This window comes from Capsicum annuum, chromosome 8, assembly GCF_002878395.1.
Source record: "Capsicum annuum cultivar UCD-10X-F1 chromosome 8, UCD10Xv1.1, whole genome shotgun sequence".
Classification (NCBI taxonomy): domain Eukaryota; kingdom Viridiplantae; phylum Streptophyta; class Magnoliopsida; order Solanales; family Solanaceae; genus Capsicum; species Capsicum annuum.
Window position 1 is genome coordinate 150,001,125 of NC_061118.1, and position 18,130 is coordinate 150,019,254.

Genomic DNA, 18,130 nt, shown 5'->3' on the forward strand with positions numbered 1-18,130 from the left:
CAATATTTTAAGATATACTTTTTAATTATTTAAAAAAAGAAAAATTATAATTTATATTATTTTTCATATAATTTTTGAATATATAAAATTTAATTTTAAAATATTAAATCAATCTAATCTAATTTAGTTTTGAAAATTAGTCAAATTAACTCTTGAAAAACAAACATGACAATTAAAAGAGAAGAAAGGGAGTACTTTACCCAACTTCGATCCAATATTTTGTGCATGAAGGTTTTTCATCATTCATCACATTGACTACGTCCCAGCTTAACTAGTAATCTCAACAACAACAACAACCCAGTATATTTCTACAAAGTGGGGTTTGGGGAGCTTAACTAGTAATCTCAACAACAACAACAACCCAGTATATTTTCACAAAGTGGGGTTTAGGGAGGATAGAGTGTACGTCGTCCATACCACTACCCCTAAAGAGGTAGAGAGACTGTTTCCAATAGACTCCCGGCTTAAGATACAAGGCAGTATGCAAAAATATCAAAAACATAGAACCTGATAATTAACTAGTAATCCCAAGGATAGGAAATAGTTTGTTCTCCTAGTTTAATACAAGTTGTAATTTGTATTAATATATAGTTGTGTATAGTTGTTTCCAAGAAACAAATCCTTTTTAAAAAGTATTCCCATTGTTTTAATCTATTTGTCTGACATGACAATAAGCGTAAAATAGATGAATCTAAGTTAAATTGCTTTCAATTAAGATGAAAAGGATGGAGTAACATAACTTGTTGATTGCATCGTTTATACCCAAAATGGAATTGTCGTGACTATTACACCCTTTAGCAATGAATCAATCCATACAAAACTTTGGAATTGAAGGTGAAAAAAATATTTATAATACAAACTTTTAATCAAGGACATACATCATTTCCTTTCATTCTTCGAGTAAAATCTAAGAACTACATAGAAGAAAAGACGATAAAGAACTCCCCAAGCCAACAAAATAACAATATCCAACCATATATTCTCCTTTGTAATGTCCATAGAAAACAAAACATCTTCACCAACCAATGTGCAATTTTGTGAAACATCACCTCTAGCAACAGCATCCTTATGCAATTGACTAATCTTCACATCTCCTAAAGGACCAGGTGAAAGATCAGCAAGGTCGCCATCATAACAATGTCTTGTGCCTTTAAATTCATTAATCAACAATGCTTCAAATGGATATTTAATTGCTGATATGTAATGTAGCCATCTCCAAACAAGAGGAATTTGAGTCCTCTTTAAGAAGAATCCACATGTTAGGAAGAATAGAGCCGTGGTTGCTATGACGATCGCGTACCCCGTGATGTAACTTGGTACAAGTGCACTGACCAGCATCACGTAAGCGTTGCTAGTAATGAGTGAGGAATACAGGATCAGCCAGAAGCTAAGAATGCTGCTGTTTATGCGAAGTATGTATTGAGTTATGGCTGCGAATGTGAAGCCTTGGATCGCGAAGAAGGGGAGGTATACAATAAGGGAAGAAATGACATAAGAAGATGCTCTATAAGCGTTGTGAGATGTCTCGCGAATGAAGATGAATCGTTCTTGAATGAAAGTTGGAACAGCATCGTTCGAGGAGAAAAAGACTAGGCAGATTGTGAAGATGTAGAAGTTGAGGAGGTGGTTGATTGTTTTGAAGTCGTAATGATTTAGCTTTCGGAAGAAGGAAGACAGGACTAGTCCCATGACGGTTAAGACGATTTCACGAGAGAGGAAGAGTTCAGGGGTGCGAATTACGTTCAATGTAGTACGCCAACAGAGGACTGCAACTTCTCTAAGCCATGGATTCGCGAATTTGTGCCTGTGAATTGGCTCATCCAGCACCTCTTCGACTTCAAATACTTCTTCATACGATGGATTATATGATGAGTACTCTATTCCTTCTCGTCCCGGGGTGAAAATTGCTGATGCTACTGGAGTTATAACACGTGAAGGTGTTTGTTGAGACATTGGGAGTTGACCTGAAGATATGTTTGATTTTAAACCAGAAATTGATGTTTTTATTCCAGAGTTCCATGTTGGCGGAATGCGAGGAGTCCCTTTAACACCATTGTATAGCCAAACGGAGAAATCTTTGTAGAAATGTGAAGCCAAACGTGGATGAATCCCGCTCTGCATACTCATGGGCGTTTGAGGAACCTTCCGTTCCAACGAGTTATCAAAATCCTCATCATCATCCTCATCATAATAACCAAAACTATTAACATTAGATTCGGACTGATCTTTAGGATCTCTCTGGGAATTCATGTTTCCAGAGGAAAAATGAGAGCTGCGGAGGCTAATATGTTTGGTCCAGGGTGACTTTGCATACGGAGTTCGAGGAGCTCTTGGTGTTTTTGGTGGTTTTCGGAGAGGGGTTTTAGCTGCTTGATCAGGTTTAATGCCATCCCTTTGATACAAGACAAGGGGATCAAGTCCCACAGTTGATTCATCATACTCTTTGATCACATCTAAGAGGTACTCTAAGCTGTTTTCACCATCTGGAACTGGTCTTGCAAAACCAGCAAGGAAAGCTGCTACACCTGTTGGACTTCCCAAATATACAAGTCTTCCCCTGCATTATTCATAGTGCAACACTACTTTACATCAAAATTTACCAAATATGCATGTCTTACAAAATCAGCTACAACTTTGTGCACCAACTCATCTCAAATACTATCCATGTTTCATTTTGTATGGTTGGTTGTTTGCATCATTTCTATGGTTACAACAATATCCCATTAAGGGTATATGAGAAGTTTAATGTTTAAGACATGTCGATTAAGGAGGGACAGAACTAAACAGTACCTTGCAAGGACTGTGATGCTATCGAGGAGCATTTGGATTCTGAAAGAAGGCTGGTGGATGGTCATGAGTACTATGCTACCACTTTTAGCTATGTCTTTCACTTTTTCAACAACACTAAAAGCACTTGTAGAATCAAGACCAGATGTAGGTTCGTCGAGAAACAGCAGAGATGGCTTATGGATTATGTCAATCCCAATTGAGACTCTCCGACGTTCTCCCCCTGACACTCCTCTTCTTCCTTCATCTCCTATGTACGTGTGTGTTGCACTCTGTATAGGCACATAAACTTTGCACTATCAAATTACCTAAAAATAACGATAAGTAAACGGTTCACAATCCTTCTGTTGATAGCGAGTCTTGACATACCGTTAAACCTAATTGCTCTAGAAGTTCATGAACCCTTTTTTTCTTCTCTGCTCTCGATATTGATGGTGGTAGCCTGACCTCAGCTGCAAACATAAACGTCTCGTAAACTGTCAACATAGGAAAGAGCTGATCATCTTGCATTACATAAGAGGAGATCATCTTCATGTAACTTGTTGTCACCTGCACATCATAGCTAGCCTTTAGTACATACTCAGAAGGAATTACCATAATCTTCTAAAATCTCTCAAATAAAAAACTTCACATGGTCAACAGAGAGACTTAACTGGTTTGCCATCAATTCTAACAGTTCCTTCAAGACTACCACGCGCAATTCGTCCAGCAATGGCATCAAGAAAAGTTGATTTTCCAGCACCACTAGGCCCCATGATGGCCATGATTTCGCCTCGTAAGGCTTGTCCTGATATATCATTAAGAAGATAAACTTCTCTATTGATCCAAACACCATCTTTCTTTACTTTTTTTGTGACACTATAAGACAGATTATTGAACTCTAGACCATGTCCTGGAATTAGCTTGCGCGTTGGCTGCTTCGCCAAATTAATACCATTAATCTTACTCAACTGTGCAGATTTGTCCAAATCCAACAAGCTCTCTAAGCTCCTGTTGGTGTCTGGCCGCTTATACTTAGCCATTTTCTTGTTTTCTGAAGGGACACTTATTTTTCCCCTTCTCTTTTATAGGTAGGGGACGAGAGAAATTGGACAAAATATGGGACGGGCAAAACAAAAAGAAATTGGAACTTTAGTTGGTATTATTATACAAAGTTGAATGTTTCTTTTTTCTCTTTTTTGGACTATGTTCTTTTTTCACTTTGGTTTTGTCGTTGATTTGCTTTGATCATTTCGGTATACATTTTTTTTTTGTTGTTGATGGTTATCGAGACAAATATCTTCTTGTTTGTTTTTAGTACATGTAGTAAAGACTGGGAAGTTTTCTTGTTTATGCAGTAAGAGTTTATTATATTTATGTGCAGGGAACCAATGATGTTTACGGGTGACCATGTTTTTGGGTCGTTTGGTCACGGAAATGGGATAGATAATGAATAACTAATTTTTTCATTTTAATATAAAATAATTCACGACACTAATTAATATCCGTTATTAAATACGAAACAAAATAATTTGTATTTTATTTCAAGATTGTTATTCGTATCCCACCAAACAAGCGAGTACCATCAACACAGGAAAATAAACAGAAAGAGCGTTGCAAAGGAACTAAAACAATTGAATTTAATGAAAAGAAGTACAAAAGAGTAACATTTTAGCTTGTGTCTTGTAGTATCAAATGGAAAAAAGGTTCAAATATACTCCTAAAAATGTGTAATTTGTGTTGTAGTATATGCCACTATATCAACTTCTGTTTTTTTTTTTTTTTTTTTTTTTTGTTAGAAACGGCTTTTATTTATATTACAAAGATTACAAAGATAGAAATTATGGTTGTACCACTACATGTTGTACAACCTGAGCATCTCTACCAGAACTAATATAATATGGGTGAGAGAGGGGCTGCGTCACCCTCCTAACAGTTGGAAACTCCATTCTTGTCCGCACACAAAATCACTGAAAGTGATGGTGGAGGTTTCCAAAACAGTACAATAGAAGAGACTATTATTTAAACCATCAACATTCCTAGCTATTACATCTGCTAACTTTTTCTGCTCTCTGTAGACATGACGCACCTTAGAAATACCCAGCCCGCGGAGGAGGTACCTGCAGTCAGAGATGACATTCAAGTTGGAGCATGTTTCGTTCATTAATAAGTTTGCTAGCTGTTGTGAGTCGGTACTAATTTCTAGTGGCAAGCGGATATATTGATACGCTAACTGGAGACCTAATATTAAAGCATGGGCTTCCCCTTCTAAGGTTTCCTTGCAAAAGTATGTCCCTTGAAAACCTAGGAGCTAATCACCTGAGCTATTTCTAAAGACACCTCCTAAAGCATAGTGATCGGGCAGCAAAGTGTGGGTTGTGCAATCTGTGTTTAGCGTGATATTGGCCTGGTCAGGGGGCTTCCACTTAATGTATATAGGGAGAGTGCATTTTTCGGTTTCTGTGGATCCTGTGAAAAACCCAAATTCAGCTACAAGGTGAGAGATATGATCTAAAGAAGGCATGAAAGCAATTACGTCAAAAATGGACTTGTTACGCGCAAGCCAAATAGTCCAAAGACAAAAATATAGGAAAACCGTTGAAGGAATAAGTCCTAATGTATCGGGAATAGCGGGAACTTTAAGCTTAATGAACCTGTGAAACCATTGTGAAGGGGTCATTCCGAACCCACTAATGATATTGTTCGCTTTGGGTCTAGACCCGCACACGTCACTAAGGAGTAAGGTTTGCTTACTTATATACCCAATATCCATAAAGGCCAAGAAACACCTTAACTCAGTCCACTAGTGATATTGTCCACTCTTGACCTAGACTCTCAGTGCTTTAAAACGTTGCTTAGCATTTTTTCTGTGTTGTTTGAATAAAAGCATCGCCAAGCTGAAAATGCTTGCAATGTCTTATTTTTAGAGACTGTCTTAAACTCCTAACCCGCCTTCATCCTTGGGTTTTGTAACCTCTGATCACTTGAGAAGGTGTACCTTCCTGCGGGCTGGTGTAAAGCCCCAAAGAAAATTACGCTCATGGCGTTGGAGTTCTTTGACGACATAGGTGAGAAATTTAATAAGTTGCATGATGTGATTTGGAAGGCTATTAAGGGTAGACTCTATAAGTGTAGCCTTTCCAGCTAATGAGACGAATTTGCCTTTCCAAACCGCTAGGCGTGGTATTTTTTCCAAACGATTGGCCCTCAGTAAAGTTTAGATTGCTACAAGCAAAACTCTTTTTTGCATTCGGAGTATTGTCTGAAAAAAAAAAAAAAAAACAAGATTTTTGACTTTGAGTAGTTTATTTTACCCATGTCAACTTAAATATACATTTATCATTATTTTCCATCTCAGATATGCCTCTTACATTAACAATTGAAGCCAGGCAGGAGTATATTTGTATATTTTTAGTTGTCTAGAAATGTATTTTAATTTTTTCATCTAAGGGAATATATTAATTGCTTAAAAATATTTTGGACCTTTTCCATATTGCTGAAGAGCATGTCTCAAATTACTGCATCTGCCACTAAATACTATGTAGTATGATTCATTCGATTAGCCAAGAACACAATTGTTGAACAATATTATAATAAAGTATATGATAAACAAATAATACTAGAATAGCAGATTTCTCTAATGAGTCAGTTGAATCATTTACAATTTGAAATGTTATTTTGAGATCACTTGGAAAAAAATATAAAATTAAAACTAAATTTATAACGGGCTACAAATTAAATACATCAATCATCAGTAGGATTAAATTATACAGTATAATTTAGAGTAAGCCGATATTCATTCAGCATAACTTTTGCCACTAACACATAGATATACTACAATATAGTAATTAATTTAACCTAATTAAGTTTGACAATTAGAAGTAAATGGATATCAAAATTAAAAGTTTGAAGTAATTTTTTAAAGTCACATAGTACTTTTTGAATTGAAAAAAAATCAATTTTGAGGACTATTTCTTAATTCAATAAATACAAATTTGTTAACGAAAAGGAAAACTATGCACTATTACTATAAAATAGGAATATATATACTATTTATTTTAACAAAAGATATATTTCCTCCAAATCACAAAATTGAGTGTATATTTACCCCCTTTCCCCAACTTAGAATAAACATTTGATTTTTAAGACGAAATAAGACATTATTTTTTTTAATCATCTTTATTTATTCAATATACTAAAAATAGATGTCCAGTTTGAAAAATTAATAAATAATTTATTTATTTATTTATTCTATTTTACACTTGATATTAAATACTATTATCATTTAATACATTTTTCAAATATTAAGAAATCATTTGTTAGCCGTACAAGGAAAACATTATTCATGCATGAGATGAAGTATAAGTAGTATCATATTTGATAGTTGATTAGAACTATATATATAAAATTAATATGTGGTTTGACTTGACACTCAAAAACTTACATTACTAATACATGAGTAATTAAACATTGCCTAACTAATTTTTTCATAAAATAATATATATAAATTCTCTCGTAGCTAATTCATGTCCTCTTGCATAATTTTAACTATTGACTAAATAGTAATTTATTATTTTCAAAAGATGGTATACTAAAATTATTTTATTATTTACTACTATTTTTTTTAAATAATATTTATCCACTATATTAAATTTTTTTATTTAATTTATTTTTATAAAAATATGTGTGTGGAAGTCATTTGAACAGAGTGATTAGTATTTAAGGTGTGTGCGTCAAAGTCGAGCATCAAAAAGTAAAATTAAGATGAAGTAAAAGAAGTTAGTTACATGATTTTTTGATAGCACATTACACATGGGCGACTGGAGTTGGGGCACTCCACAAATTAAATTTTACTAATTAATTATTCATCAGCCTCACCGAAATTCGAAAAGCAGGGAAGAAAGCAAATTCCCCAAAATGGTGGCTCGAAAATTCGCCGTGAGCCACAACTCCTCCACGTTCGACGTAGACTACGATACTGACGATGGCTTCGAAGTTCTCAAGTACCAGCTCTTCTCTCTCACTTCCGTTCCTCCCGATCAACAAAAGGTATAATAATTCTCATACAATTGTATTTAAGTGTTTGATTTGCTGATACTGAAAATGATGAGGACAAGATATTTGGCATTTGCTTGTGGATTTTAACCTTGATTTTATGTAAATTGGACTTCGACGAAGATATTGGAAGGTGCCGATCGTGATCTCTTGTTATGTTATGTGTATGTTTAAGTGTTTGATTTGCTAAAATTTAAAATGATGACAAGATATTTGGGAGAAGCAACGATAAGATCTTGTTGATAATTCTAATCGTCCAGTCAATTGTGGATCAATTCTTTATATAAATTGACTTTTACGTCAGAGAGAAGCATGTAATGCCTGTGAATATCAAGAGTGAATTTTTATTTCTTTTGATCACCGTGGTGTCCGGGACCTTGACTAATTCTAGAGGATACCAGCCACCTCCCACCAGCTGCTGCTGCTGACAGGTAACTCTGTCCACCAAGGCTAGGACAGATGAGACGAAATCACTTAGTGTTTTTTGTTTGAACCCGTGACCTCATGGTTCTCAGTCACTTCATTGACCACTAGGCGACACCCTTGGGTGCTCAAATTCGAATTTTGTTATTAAAAAAATGGAACTATGAAGATATTCAGAGGAGAGATGATAAGATTCTACTGTACCATTCTGATCTCCAGTCCTAATTTTTTTTTTTTTCTGATAAACTTTATTAAAAAGATTGAATTGAAGAGGTGCAGTGAGATGAATGTGTCCATATCATCTTCAAATTTGAGTATTTTGATTTGTTGAAAATGAAGTGATTGTGAATTTGAGCATTTGATTTGTTAAAATTGAATTGATGAGAAGATATTGGGAGGAACAACAATCAGATCCTATTGATAACGCTAATCTCAAGTCAATTATGGAAAATGAGCTTTTTATTAATTAAATTTCAAAGAGAAGTACGTATTGCCTGTGAATATCAAAGTTCAATTTTTGTTATTTATAAAAAATTGAAATGTGAGAATATTTAGAGGAGAGATGATAAGATTGTATTGTGCCGTTATAAATTATGATCTCAAGTCGGTTTTTTGATGAACTTGATACAAAATTGAATTGAAGAGGTGCAGTGAGGTGAATATATCCACATGACTTGAATTTGAGTATTTGATTTTTCTTAAAATGAAATGATTGTGAATTTGAGCATTTTATTTGTTGAAAATCCAATTGATGATAAGATATTGGGAAGAGATGATCAAATTGTATCCGACGAGTCTGATCTCGCTTCAATATCGGACAAGCTTCGGTTGGTATCAATTGATGGAGTTGAAGAGGCAATAGCAGTTGAGGAGAAAGGGAAGTCAGAAATATTGGCAATGTCAGATGAAGAGTTTGCTCGCCTGCTTCAGGTTCTGCATTGAATTATGGTTTAAGTTGCGAAACATTTGTGTTATTTTATGTCGGATGTTTTTCTTGAACTGCCAATGTAATTGCAATAGAAGTTGTGTTGAACTGTGTTTTTCACTTTGAATAAATATAACAAAAATGTAAGTGATGATGGTAGTGGGACGCTCGACGAAAGCAAAAGAGACGTAAAAGTGTGAGCTATAATCAACTGAGCTTAAAAAAGTTTGAAGTAATTTCCTTGCAACAACTAAGATTTGGACTTCCGGTTGGGATCACACTGGGTATGTTGTAAATCTTACTGTCTTGAATCCTTTGGTTTATCAAATTACAATGCAAATCCCAATTTTTGGAGAACTTCACAGTGAGCAGTATAAAACAATTAATTAAACGAAGTATGGAGTTCTGTTTTAATTATCAAGATGAGACTTTTTGGAATATAGTAAACAAAAACTAACTTAATTTAAGGCTAGGAATAAAAGAAAGCTAAAGAATTTACATTCTTTTTTCCTTAAATTAGGTTAATTTTATTTTCTATAGTGATATTTAACTAACATGCTTATCAATGGAAATTAGGAGCTTTTGTGGGTGGAAATGGTAAAATCGACTCTTCCTTTTTTTTGATTTTAGACTAATTTAGTTGGAGTTTAAAGAAATCCTTTCCTTTTGCATTTGCTTTACCATTACACTACGAGATCTAACTTGTTATTATCATTTTATGGTGATAACACTTGCTTATTGTTATGTGATTGTGCATCTAGGCAGAAGAAGAAGCTCTTATGATGCAGCATTTTGTTTCTAGTGAAAACAAGGAGCAAGTTGAGCAGCGGATACGGCCATATGTTAATCAAGTTCAAATGGTATATCTTGTCGTTTCTGTTCTTTTGGTCCATCTTAACTTGTGTTCCACAGTTGTTTCTCCCCCTTTAGATGGAGTAAGAGATGTTCTTTAGGTATTCTACTTCAAAAGCCAACATAATATGACGTATTTCATAAATTATTTTTTAAAAGTTTGGATATACCATACATATTAAATACAATCAGCAGTTCTTCGATGTTTCAAGAATTCAAGTTTCTTTTTTGATTCAACTTTTGTATGCTTCTTGATTTCCTTTTACAATACCAACTGTGCGCATAAAATCCTCTAATCAATTAGGTAATTGTTTTCTCCCAATATGAGTTAAGTATGTAAATTATGCCATATCCTTAATATCACTTTCTCTTAATAATGTTCATGAGATGGATTGAGTACTTCATCATTGACTTTATAGTTTGAAAAGATAAAATGCAATAGAAGGTGGAATGAATGAGAATATTTCTGTTGATAGATAATAAGTATCTTTCCTCATTTGTAGTATGAAGATCCGCATCGGCAAGAGATGGCTCGGAAGACGGTGCCTGTGGACAAGCTTGAGGAGAAAGCCTTGATTTCTTTGGGAAGAGTTAGTACTATCATATTCCTGTTTATTTATTGTGCACAGATTGGTAACTGTGTGCAACAAATATAATATTTAACCTTGAACAAGTCTAGAATGAGGTTTTTTGGAAACAGATTGAGATGTTGAGAATTTATTCATCATGGAATAAAATTTACTTCCTTTTCTTTCTCTCAGTTCATAAAACCTTTTCAAGAGTGGAAACATAGATATTACTATCTCTTCTGGTGTTTAAGAGATAAAATTTGTGAGAAACCAATGTTACTTGATCTATTATCTTTGATAAACTTTGATGAACTGTTGCATGTGTATCTTTTATATTTTGGCTTCCTTTCTCTTGTCCTGTCCGCTGAAGATTATTGAGATTATGTTCTTACTTTCCTTCCCCCCCAAAAAAATTGAGTCAACATTGGCAGGAAATATTTCTTTGCATCTAAATTTTGCTATTGATAAGAAGATGATTGTGAAATCAGTGTGAATGTGTTATTAGGGGCGTCACACCATATATAGCTTTACTGAATATATTAGATTTATTAAAATTGAATTAAGAAAAAATATCTAGTAGCATTAGCAACCAGAACAAGCTACATTTTTACAAATCTTAAATCAACACTAAATGTTCTACACTTTTTACTTGGCGCAGCTTGTAAGCAAGGGCTGCGATTGGGAGCTTAGTTTTGGTCTGAATATGAGAATTTGTGGGTTGACATCAACCAGCATTTCTGACATCTGTACTGTATATGCTTAGGAAGGAAACTACAAACCAACAAAAGTTGAACAAGATAATGCTTTCCTATTACAGCTGCTATTCTGGTTTAAGCAGTCATTTCGGTAATTTCTTGCCTTTGCTGCTAATTCAAATTTTCACCACTAAGGGACTAATTAAATTCTCACTTCATTCTACTCCAATGCAATGACATCGTTATGTGTATCTAAAATGCTGAAAATGCAGTGCTGGAACTAATAAGGGTTCGTACATTATGAGACCCTAAATCATCTAAATCTTATGTTTTAGGCGAAGTGTTCTTTCAACACATCTGATTTGCATGTGGTTTTTGGTCTCTTTTTTTTTTTTTTTTCTTCCATAGACAAAGTCTATGATGAACCTTTTACTGTGACCTTGACTTCACAATTCGGTGTGAAACTAAATGACCACCAATTCACCTCATCTAAGATGTTCGTAGTTGTTTTAGAGGGAAATCATTTAAATATATATTTTTAATAATATCTTCACTTTGTTGCTTGAGTATGTAGCTGGCCGAGGACCATAACCTTATTCATGGCTGCAGCCAGCTAATTTGATCCGACTCTCCAAAAATGTTGCCGCACCCGTGTCGGATCCTTCAAAAATACATTATATTTGGAGGATCCGACATGCACGCGTTGACATTTTTGAAGAGTCCGAGTAACATAGGCAGCCAGTGCCATCATATCTCCTTGCTGACGGGCTGTTTTTGACCTACTTCACCCAAATAACTTGAGTCTTGACTATTGTCTGTAGACTCTTGACCGTAAATATTTCACTTGATGGCCCCTAGAGCTTGCGTTTAATGGTAAGAGCGCAACACACAATGTGTGGGTTAGGCACTAGTCACGGTTTCAAACTTCCTTCCAGGTAAAAGCGTGGATTCCTCGGTTTCCAATAAAAATCTTGGTTTGAGAGACTATTTCTTTCCTTGCCAACATTGCTTCTAGAGAAATCAGCTAATTAAGCCCGGCTGTTTTCTTGAAAGTCACAGTTTCTGCGTCACATAACTTACCTTAAATTTCTATAGTAGTCTTCTCTCTTTCTCCCTGCCTAACTAATGAACTGCTTTTATTAAGATGGCTTTTGATACATATGTTTGTAACTAATGGGGTCGTTTTAAATAAGAATCAACCATTCAATTAAGTGTCAATCCCAAACTAGTTGGTGTCAACTATATGGATTCTCTATATCCATTCTCTCTATCAAGACAATTTCATCCCAACACTAAATACAGGATTTTAGGACAAATTCGGTTCTTTGTAAATCAAGATCTTATCTTTACATAGGCATAAAAGTCTCTAAGCCCGACAAATTGTACTAATTTAAGCGTAACAACACCCAAACCTAACTTGCAATTAGTTAGTGTCACCTTTATGGACCCTTTGCAGGTATTATGATCTACCTAGTTAAGTTTGTATTGATTCAAAGATCTTGTAAATCTTTTCTAGACCACTTTATTCCATGTGATTTTGGGTTACCCCCCTTTTATAACCTCAAATTGTCGTGGTACTGCATCCAGCATATGGAGATTTATGTAGGATCTTGTCAAACCATCTCAGACCACCTCTCATTGTATCCTATGCCTGTGTTATTTGCACCCTTTGTTGGATGCAGTAATCTTATCCAAACTGTATGATTGTACATCGATTTTAGTATCCGCATTTCAATGACATTCATCGTAGGATATGTTGGGCCTTAGTGGCCCAGTGATTACTCTCTTAATGACAATATTCTCATTTTCTTTTTTTGCTGCCATTGTAGGTGGGTAAATGCTCCTCCTTGTGATAGTTGTGGTAATGAAACCAGAAATCAGGGCATGGGGGTTGCAAATCCTTCTGAAACACTTTATGGTGCTTCTCGAGTTGAACTTTATTGGTATGTTTCAAAAAGATAGTTACCTTCTACATTCTATGTGGTGTTAGATAGGTTCTAACGGAGATTATCCATCAATTTTCCTGGTTTCTAAGAACTAATTGGTGGCTCTAAACAGAAAAGTATACTTCTGTAACAATCTTCTACATTAATGCCAGTGAGTTTCTTCCAGGAATCCTTATCAACCTCTACTGACAGCATGCTCTTTTGAAAAGTTATTGCTCAAAGTGTATTTCCTGTGATATAGTATAGTTTCTCAGAGTTCTATGCTGGTTTTTTCTCAGTTGAAATTTCGAGGCCATTGCTGGCTCTACACAACTGGAGGGGTAAATTTAAGAATCATTGCCTATTCTATATTTTGGTAATGCACACCAGTGTGCTATAAGGAAAGAAAAAATTCTCTCTCTTAGGGCACCCAAAATTATACCAAGAAGTCCACAAATAGCATGTGTCTTGCAATTTTTTTAACCAGTTGTCGGATGTGAGTTTCGTTCAGTGGAGACATCATTTGGGTTGTCAATTGTAAGTGAAGAAGCATTACTAGCTCGGCTTTAGTTTTTGTCTTTTCGATCACCCCATCATTTTTCACATGTGGGGGATATGTTGGAGCTGCTTTTCAATTTCTGACATCCTTTAAGCTATGAAATCTTCTCTGAAAGCATATGAGCTTCCTTCTTCTCTCTATCTCTTTCTACAGGAAATATAGCACAGTTGTCTTATAACATTTATCTCTAATGTCCACAGGTGCAATTCGTGTTCAAATATCACCCGTTTCCCAAGATACAACGATCCATTAAAGGTATTGGATACATCTGCCACTGGAAGATTTCATTCACAATTTCTGACTGACATTTCTGCAGCTTCTAGAGACGAGAAAGGGGCGGTGCGGGGAGTGGGCCAACTGCTTCACACACTATTGTAGGGCTTTTGGTTATGATTCTCGCTTGGTAAGTTTTTTCTCCAAGAAAACATATTTTGATGCCAACCTTGATAGGTGATTGCCATTTCGCTCTATTGCACTGTATGGTGGATTCAATTTTCATAAATCCTTTGTAATTATTCTTCGCTGGAAGCTCTAGTGACTGATGAATTTCTCCTTGTACATATGATAAATTAGGAAATTGACATATATGAAAATAAAAACATTGAAGAACCTGCAGGCTGCAGCAAGAAAATGCTATTTTAAATTGATCGACCAGAAGACCAACTTCTATAAGTCAAAGAAGTATTCACGTATGGCTGAATATTTGTTTGAAGCGCCTTAGAGTACCCCATAGCTCTTTCCACCCATTGAGTATTGGTCTTCAGAAAATAAATGCCTGGAATTTTTTGTTTTTAACCTTTTTGAACTGGTGTGAGAAGTTTTGCAAAAGAGATAGTAAGTCGAGAATGAGGTTGGAGTGCTATCTGTTCTTTATATGGGTCTGGCTGAATCTGATCTTTCCCTTTTTTTCTGTTCAGAAATCCAAATTAGAAGCAGATGATCGATAGGAAAGATGCAATCAATTTTACGAACGTGAATGATAAACAAATAAAATGTGTAACAAACTCCCTTAGAAATGTAGTAGAAGAGTGCAAGGAGTGACTACCCTGGTCAATGGCCTAACCTGAAACGTTGAAGATGTTCACTTACCTGAAAATCAGTGCAATTTGGTTCAGACTTAATTGCTAAATAATTCAGTCTGAATTATTTTGTGCCAAGTTTTGTATCCTTCTCAGGTTTCTCTGCAAGCTTATGTCTATTAGGCATCACTGTATTATGTTGCTTTTAGAAAGAAACAATCTTCCATGGCCACATCGGCATGTCTTCCCTTATGGTGCTTTCTTTGTTGTGTTTACTAAGGTAAAAATCTATGTGCTAAAAATTAACTTCTGATGGTGAACACAACTTTAAGGAACCTCTACCTTTGACTGCCGTCCAAATTGTCAAGTTTGTTGACTTAATCATGAATATGTTCAGGGGCTTGTATTGCTATTGGATTTGACATATGTAGTAGGCCTCCAACATTTTGGGAGGAAATCAGCTGTTTTATAGATTAATGTTTGGCTTATTTCTCGTCCTGTTGTTTCACTTTCCAGATTTTGGACTTCACTGATCATGTCTGGACAGAGTGCTTTTCACCCTCTCTGGGAAGGTAATATCTTTTCTCAGGGCTTGCTCAATAAATTTGTTGCAATGATCCAGAACACGAAGTGACTGGGCCAAATAGTGCAGATGGATGCATCTTGACCCTTGTGAAGGAATATATGACAATCCTCTATTATATGAGAAGGGGTATTTTCTCTTTGCCATTTTCACCTCTTGGTTGATTTGATTTATTATGGTAACTGATGTCGCAATCACATAATTCTTAATGTGATGTATTGCCATCAAATTTTCTCTTCCCTTCTTGTCATATACTCCCTCTATCCCAATTTGTCTTACTTTCCTTTTTGGTCAATCCCAAAAAGAGTGACTCTTTTTATATTTAGTAAGTTTTCCTATGCCAACGTTTTATATGGCAAGTTTAAGACCACAAGATCTAAGGGCAATACACATTTTTAATTTACTACCACAAGATTCAATCTCCTTTTATTTCTTAAATTCCGTGCCCAGTCAAACATATAAACTTAAATTGGGACAGAGGAAGTATCGATTTTAGATAAGTATAAAACTTAAAAAGATTATATAAATATTATTTAAGTATGTATAACTGACGTGCAATTGTGAAATGTCATTTGGAAAGTATTTCTAGAATTTGATATTTGAGTTAAAAAGTATAAGAACTATGGATATTCGGATAATACCTATCTAATTATAGCATTTCTTAGAATAAGTATTTATATTTTGGTACATAAATTTTATAGGTGTGTTTGATTAAAGGATAATGGACATACTATTGTATACCCAGAGAGTCCAACATAATTTTTCACAAAAGTCTTGTTCTATTTTTCTTTATCTTCACTAAGATAATTAAATAGAATTAAGGGTGTGTTTGGTATGAAGGAATATTTTCCTAGAAAATGTTTTCCTTGGAAAACAAGTTGAGTTCTTACTTGTTTTCTTATGTTTGATTAGTGGATGGAAAATATTTTCCGGAAAATATTTTCTAATATTTGGTTGGTGAATGAAAAAATATTTTTCAAAAAATACCTTTTAGTGTTTAGCTAAAGTGTAAAAATACATTTTAGAATCCTTTTTAAAAAATAAATTAAAAAAATTAAATCCTTTTTTGGGAAGGGGGTTGGTAGATGGGTGGGTGAGGGTGTCAGAATAGGTAGTAGGGGTGGGGTGAGAAAAAGTTTTGAATTTTTTTGTTAAAAAAAAATTTAAAAATTGGTAAGGGGGTTAGTAGGAGCTGGGGGTCAGGGTAGGGGAGTGAGGGGGAAGAAAATTGAAAAGTTTAATAATTTATGTTGTTGGGGGGGGGGGGGGGGGGGGGGGGGGGGGGAGGGGGGGGGGGGGGGGGGGGGGGGGGGGGGGGGGGGTGTAGGGTAAGAGAAAAGTTTGAATTTTTTAATAAAATGTATATATTGTTTTTGGAAAGGGGTTGGTAGGGGTGGTGGATTAAGAAAAATTTTTGAAATACTTTTTAAAACAATTGAATTTTGGGGGTGGGGTGGGGGTAGGGGTAGGGGTAGGGGTGATAGGGTATTGGGGGCGAGTAGATGATTTTGAGAATTATATGAACATTTCAACTTTAAAGTGAGGTTTAAAGAGAGTTTTGGAAAATGTTTTCCTTATTTTTAGAAGGGAAGTCATTTTCCTTAGATTTAAAGAAAATAAGTTGGTTTGGAAAACATTTTCCTAAACATATAAGCCTACCAAACATAAGAAAACTGGAAAACATTTTTTGAAAAATGTTTTCCTTCATACCAAACACACCCTAAGTGGATTTAATTCTATGAGGGATTTAAATGAAGCATGCTTTGAAATCGTGAAAGTGTGTGAAATGTAGTGATAACAGAACTGAAGCTTAATTTAACAATTGCAAATTTCAGTATATCTTGCATTGCATATATTTAAGCACTAGGAATCTTTTTATTTTGTCTAGTAATTCACATATTCATGAAATATTTTAGAGAACTATGCATGTACCTCACATTTTCATTAAATATTTTAGAGAACAAATTTGCACTGTTTCTAAGAAGGCAGAATACATCGCCAGGCCCCTCAACTTGGCACCATCTTTCACTTTAGCACCTCAAGTGGACATCGTTCATTTTAAGCATCCAAACCAGCTACAAAGTGTGTTATTTTGACACTTTTTTGCATCAGCTCTAGCTCGTGAATTGCACTTGCTTTTGACATGGATTAAATGACCAATTAATTTGCGCCAACTCATTTTAAATTGCCACATCATTATATGCATCCGCAATTTTTTTTTTAAAAAGAGAAGACCAAAATACATTACAAGGTATCCAATGAATTGATGACACGTGGCTTTTGACCAAATAATTACAAAAGTACTTTGACTTTATCTTCCTCACCCAACCATTCTTCAAGCTTAACCTCCATCAATGGAGGTTGAATACCAGTGTTCACAATCCAAAACTCTACACCGTTCATAGGGCTCTCAATCATGCGAATTTTCCATAGAAAAGCCCCCATACCATTCTTCAGTTAATAGCTTTCCCAATTTCAGATATATGACTAAAAAAAATATGGAGGAGAAGGAGGCATGTGTTCGATTTGAAAATTAATCAACAAAAGCAAACATGGGTACCATTAGCTCAAAATGTCCAGCATTTTAATAGAAGGATCTTAAAGGGTTGATGAAATATGAGAGAAGATTAAATAGAAAAACTATTAAAACAACTTACATGATTTTATTCAAACTTTGTTAATAGAAAACATTACAAGAGAGTTTAGGCAGGCGGAATATTTCTTATGTTGGAAATTTTCTGATGCCTTCTCTATAATTA

At 35.0% G+C, this 18,130-nt stretch overlaps 2 protein-coding genes across 4 annotated transcripts in view; one reads left to right on the forward strand and one right to left on the reverse strand.

Annotated features, from left to right (window-relative positions):
- Positions 1-879: 879 nt before the first annotated feature.
- Positions 880-3,870, reverse strand: LOC107879777 (ABC transporter G family member STR). The gene is made up of 4 exons (XM_016726730.2): positions 3,441-3,870; positions 3,157-3,336; positions 2,791-3,059; positions 880-2,557 (listed from the first exon to the last, which is right to left on the reverse strand). The coding sequence occupies exons 1-4, from the start codon at positions 3,807-3,809 to the stop codon at positions 880-882; spliced, it is 2,496 nt and encodes an 831-aa protein (XP_016582216.2). The 5' UTR covers positions 3,810-3,870.
- A 3,660-nt stretch (positions 3,871-7,530) lies between these two features.
- Positions 7,531-18,130, forward strand: part of LOC107839429 (peptide-N(4)-(N-acetyl-beta-glucosaminyl)asparagine amidase) — a 20,464-nt gene continuing 9,864 nt past the window's right edge. For 2 of the 3 annotated variants that reach the window (XM_016682906.2, XM_016682908.2), the window contains exons 1-10: positions 7,531-7,815; positions 9,004-9,174; positions 9,931-10,029; positions 10,525-10,611; positions 11,354-11,436; positions 13,115-13,228; positions 13,970-14,024; positions 14,086-14,172; positions 15,305-15,360; positions 15,441-15,500. In XM_016682906.2, the coding sequence (XP_016538392.2) occupies positions 7,684-7,815; positions 9,004-9,174; positions 9,931-10,029; positions 10,525-10,611; positions 11,354-11,436; positions 13,115-13,228; positions 13,970-14,024; positions 14,086-14,172; positions 15,305-15,360; positions 15,441-15,500 (944 nt within the window). In that variant the 5' untranslated portion in view covers positions 7,531-7,683. The remainder of the gene's footprint in view (positions 7,816-9,003; positions 9,175-9,930; positions 10,030-10,524; positions 10,612-11,353; positions 11,437-13,114; positions 13,229-13,969; positions 14,025-14,085; positions 14,173-15,304; positions 15,361-15,440; positions 15,501-18,130) is intronic. The other variant, XM_016682907.2, reaches the window with a different exon arrangement.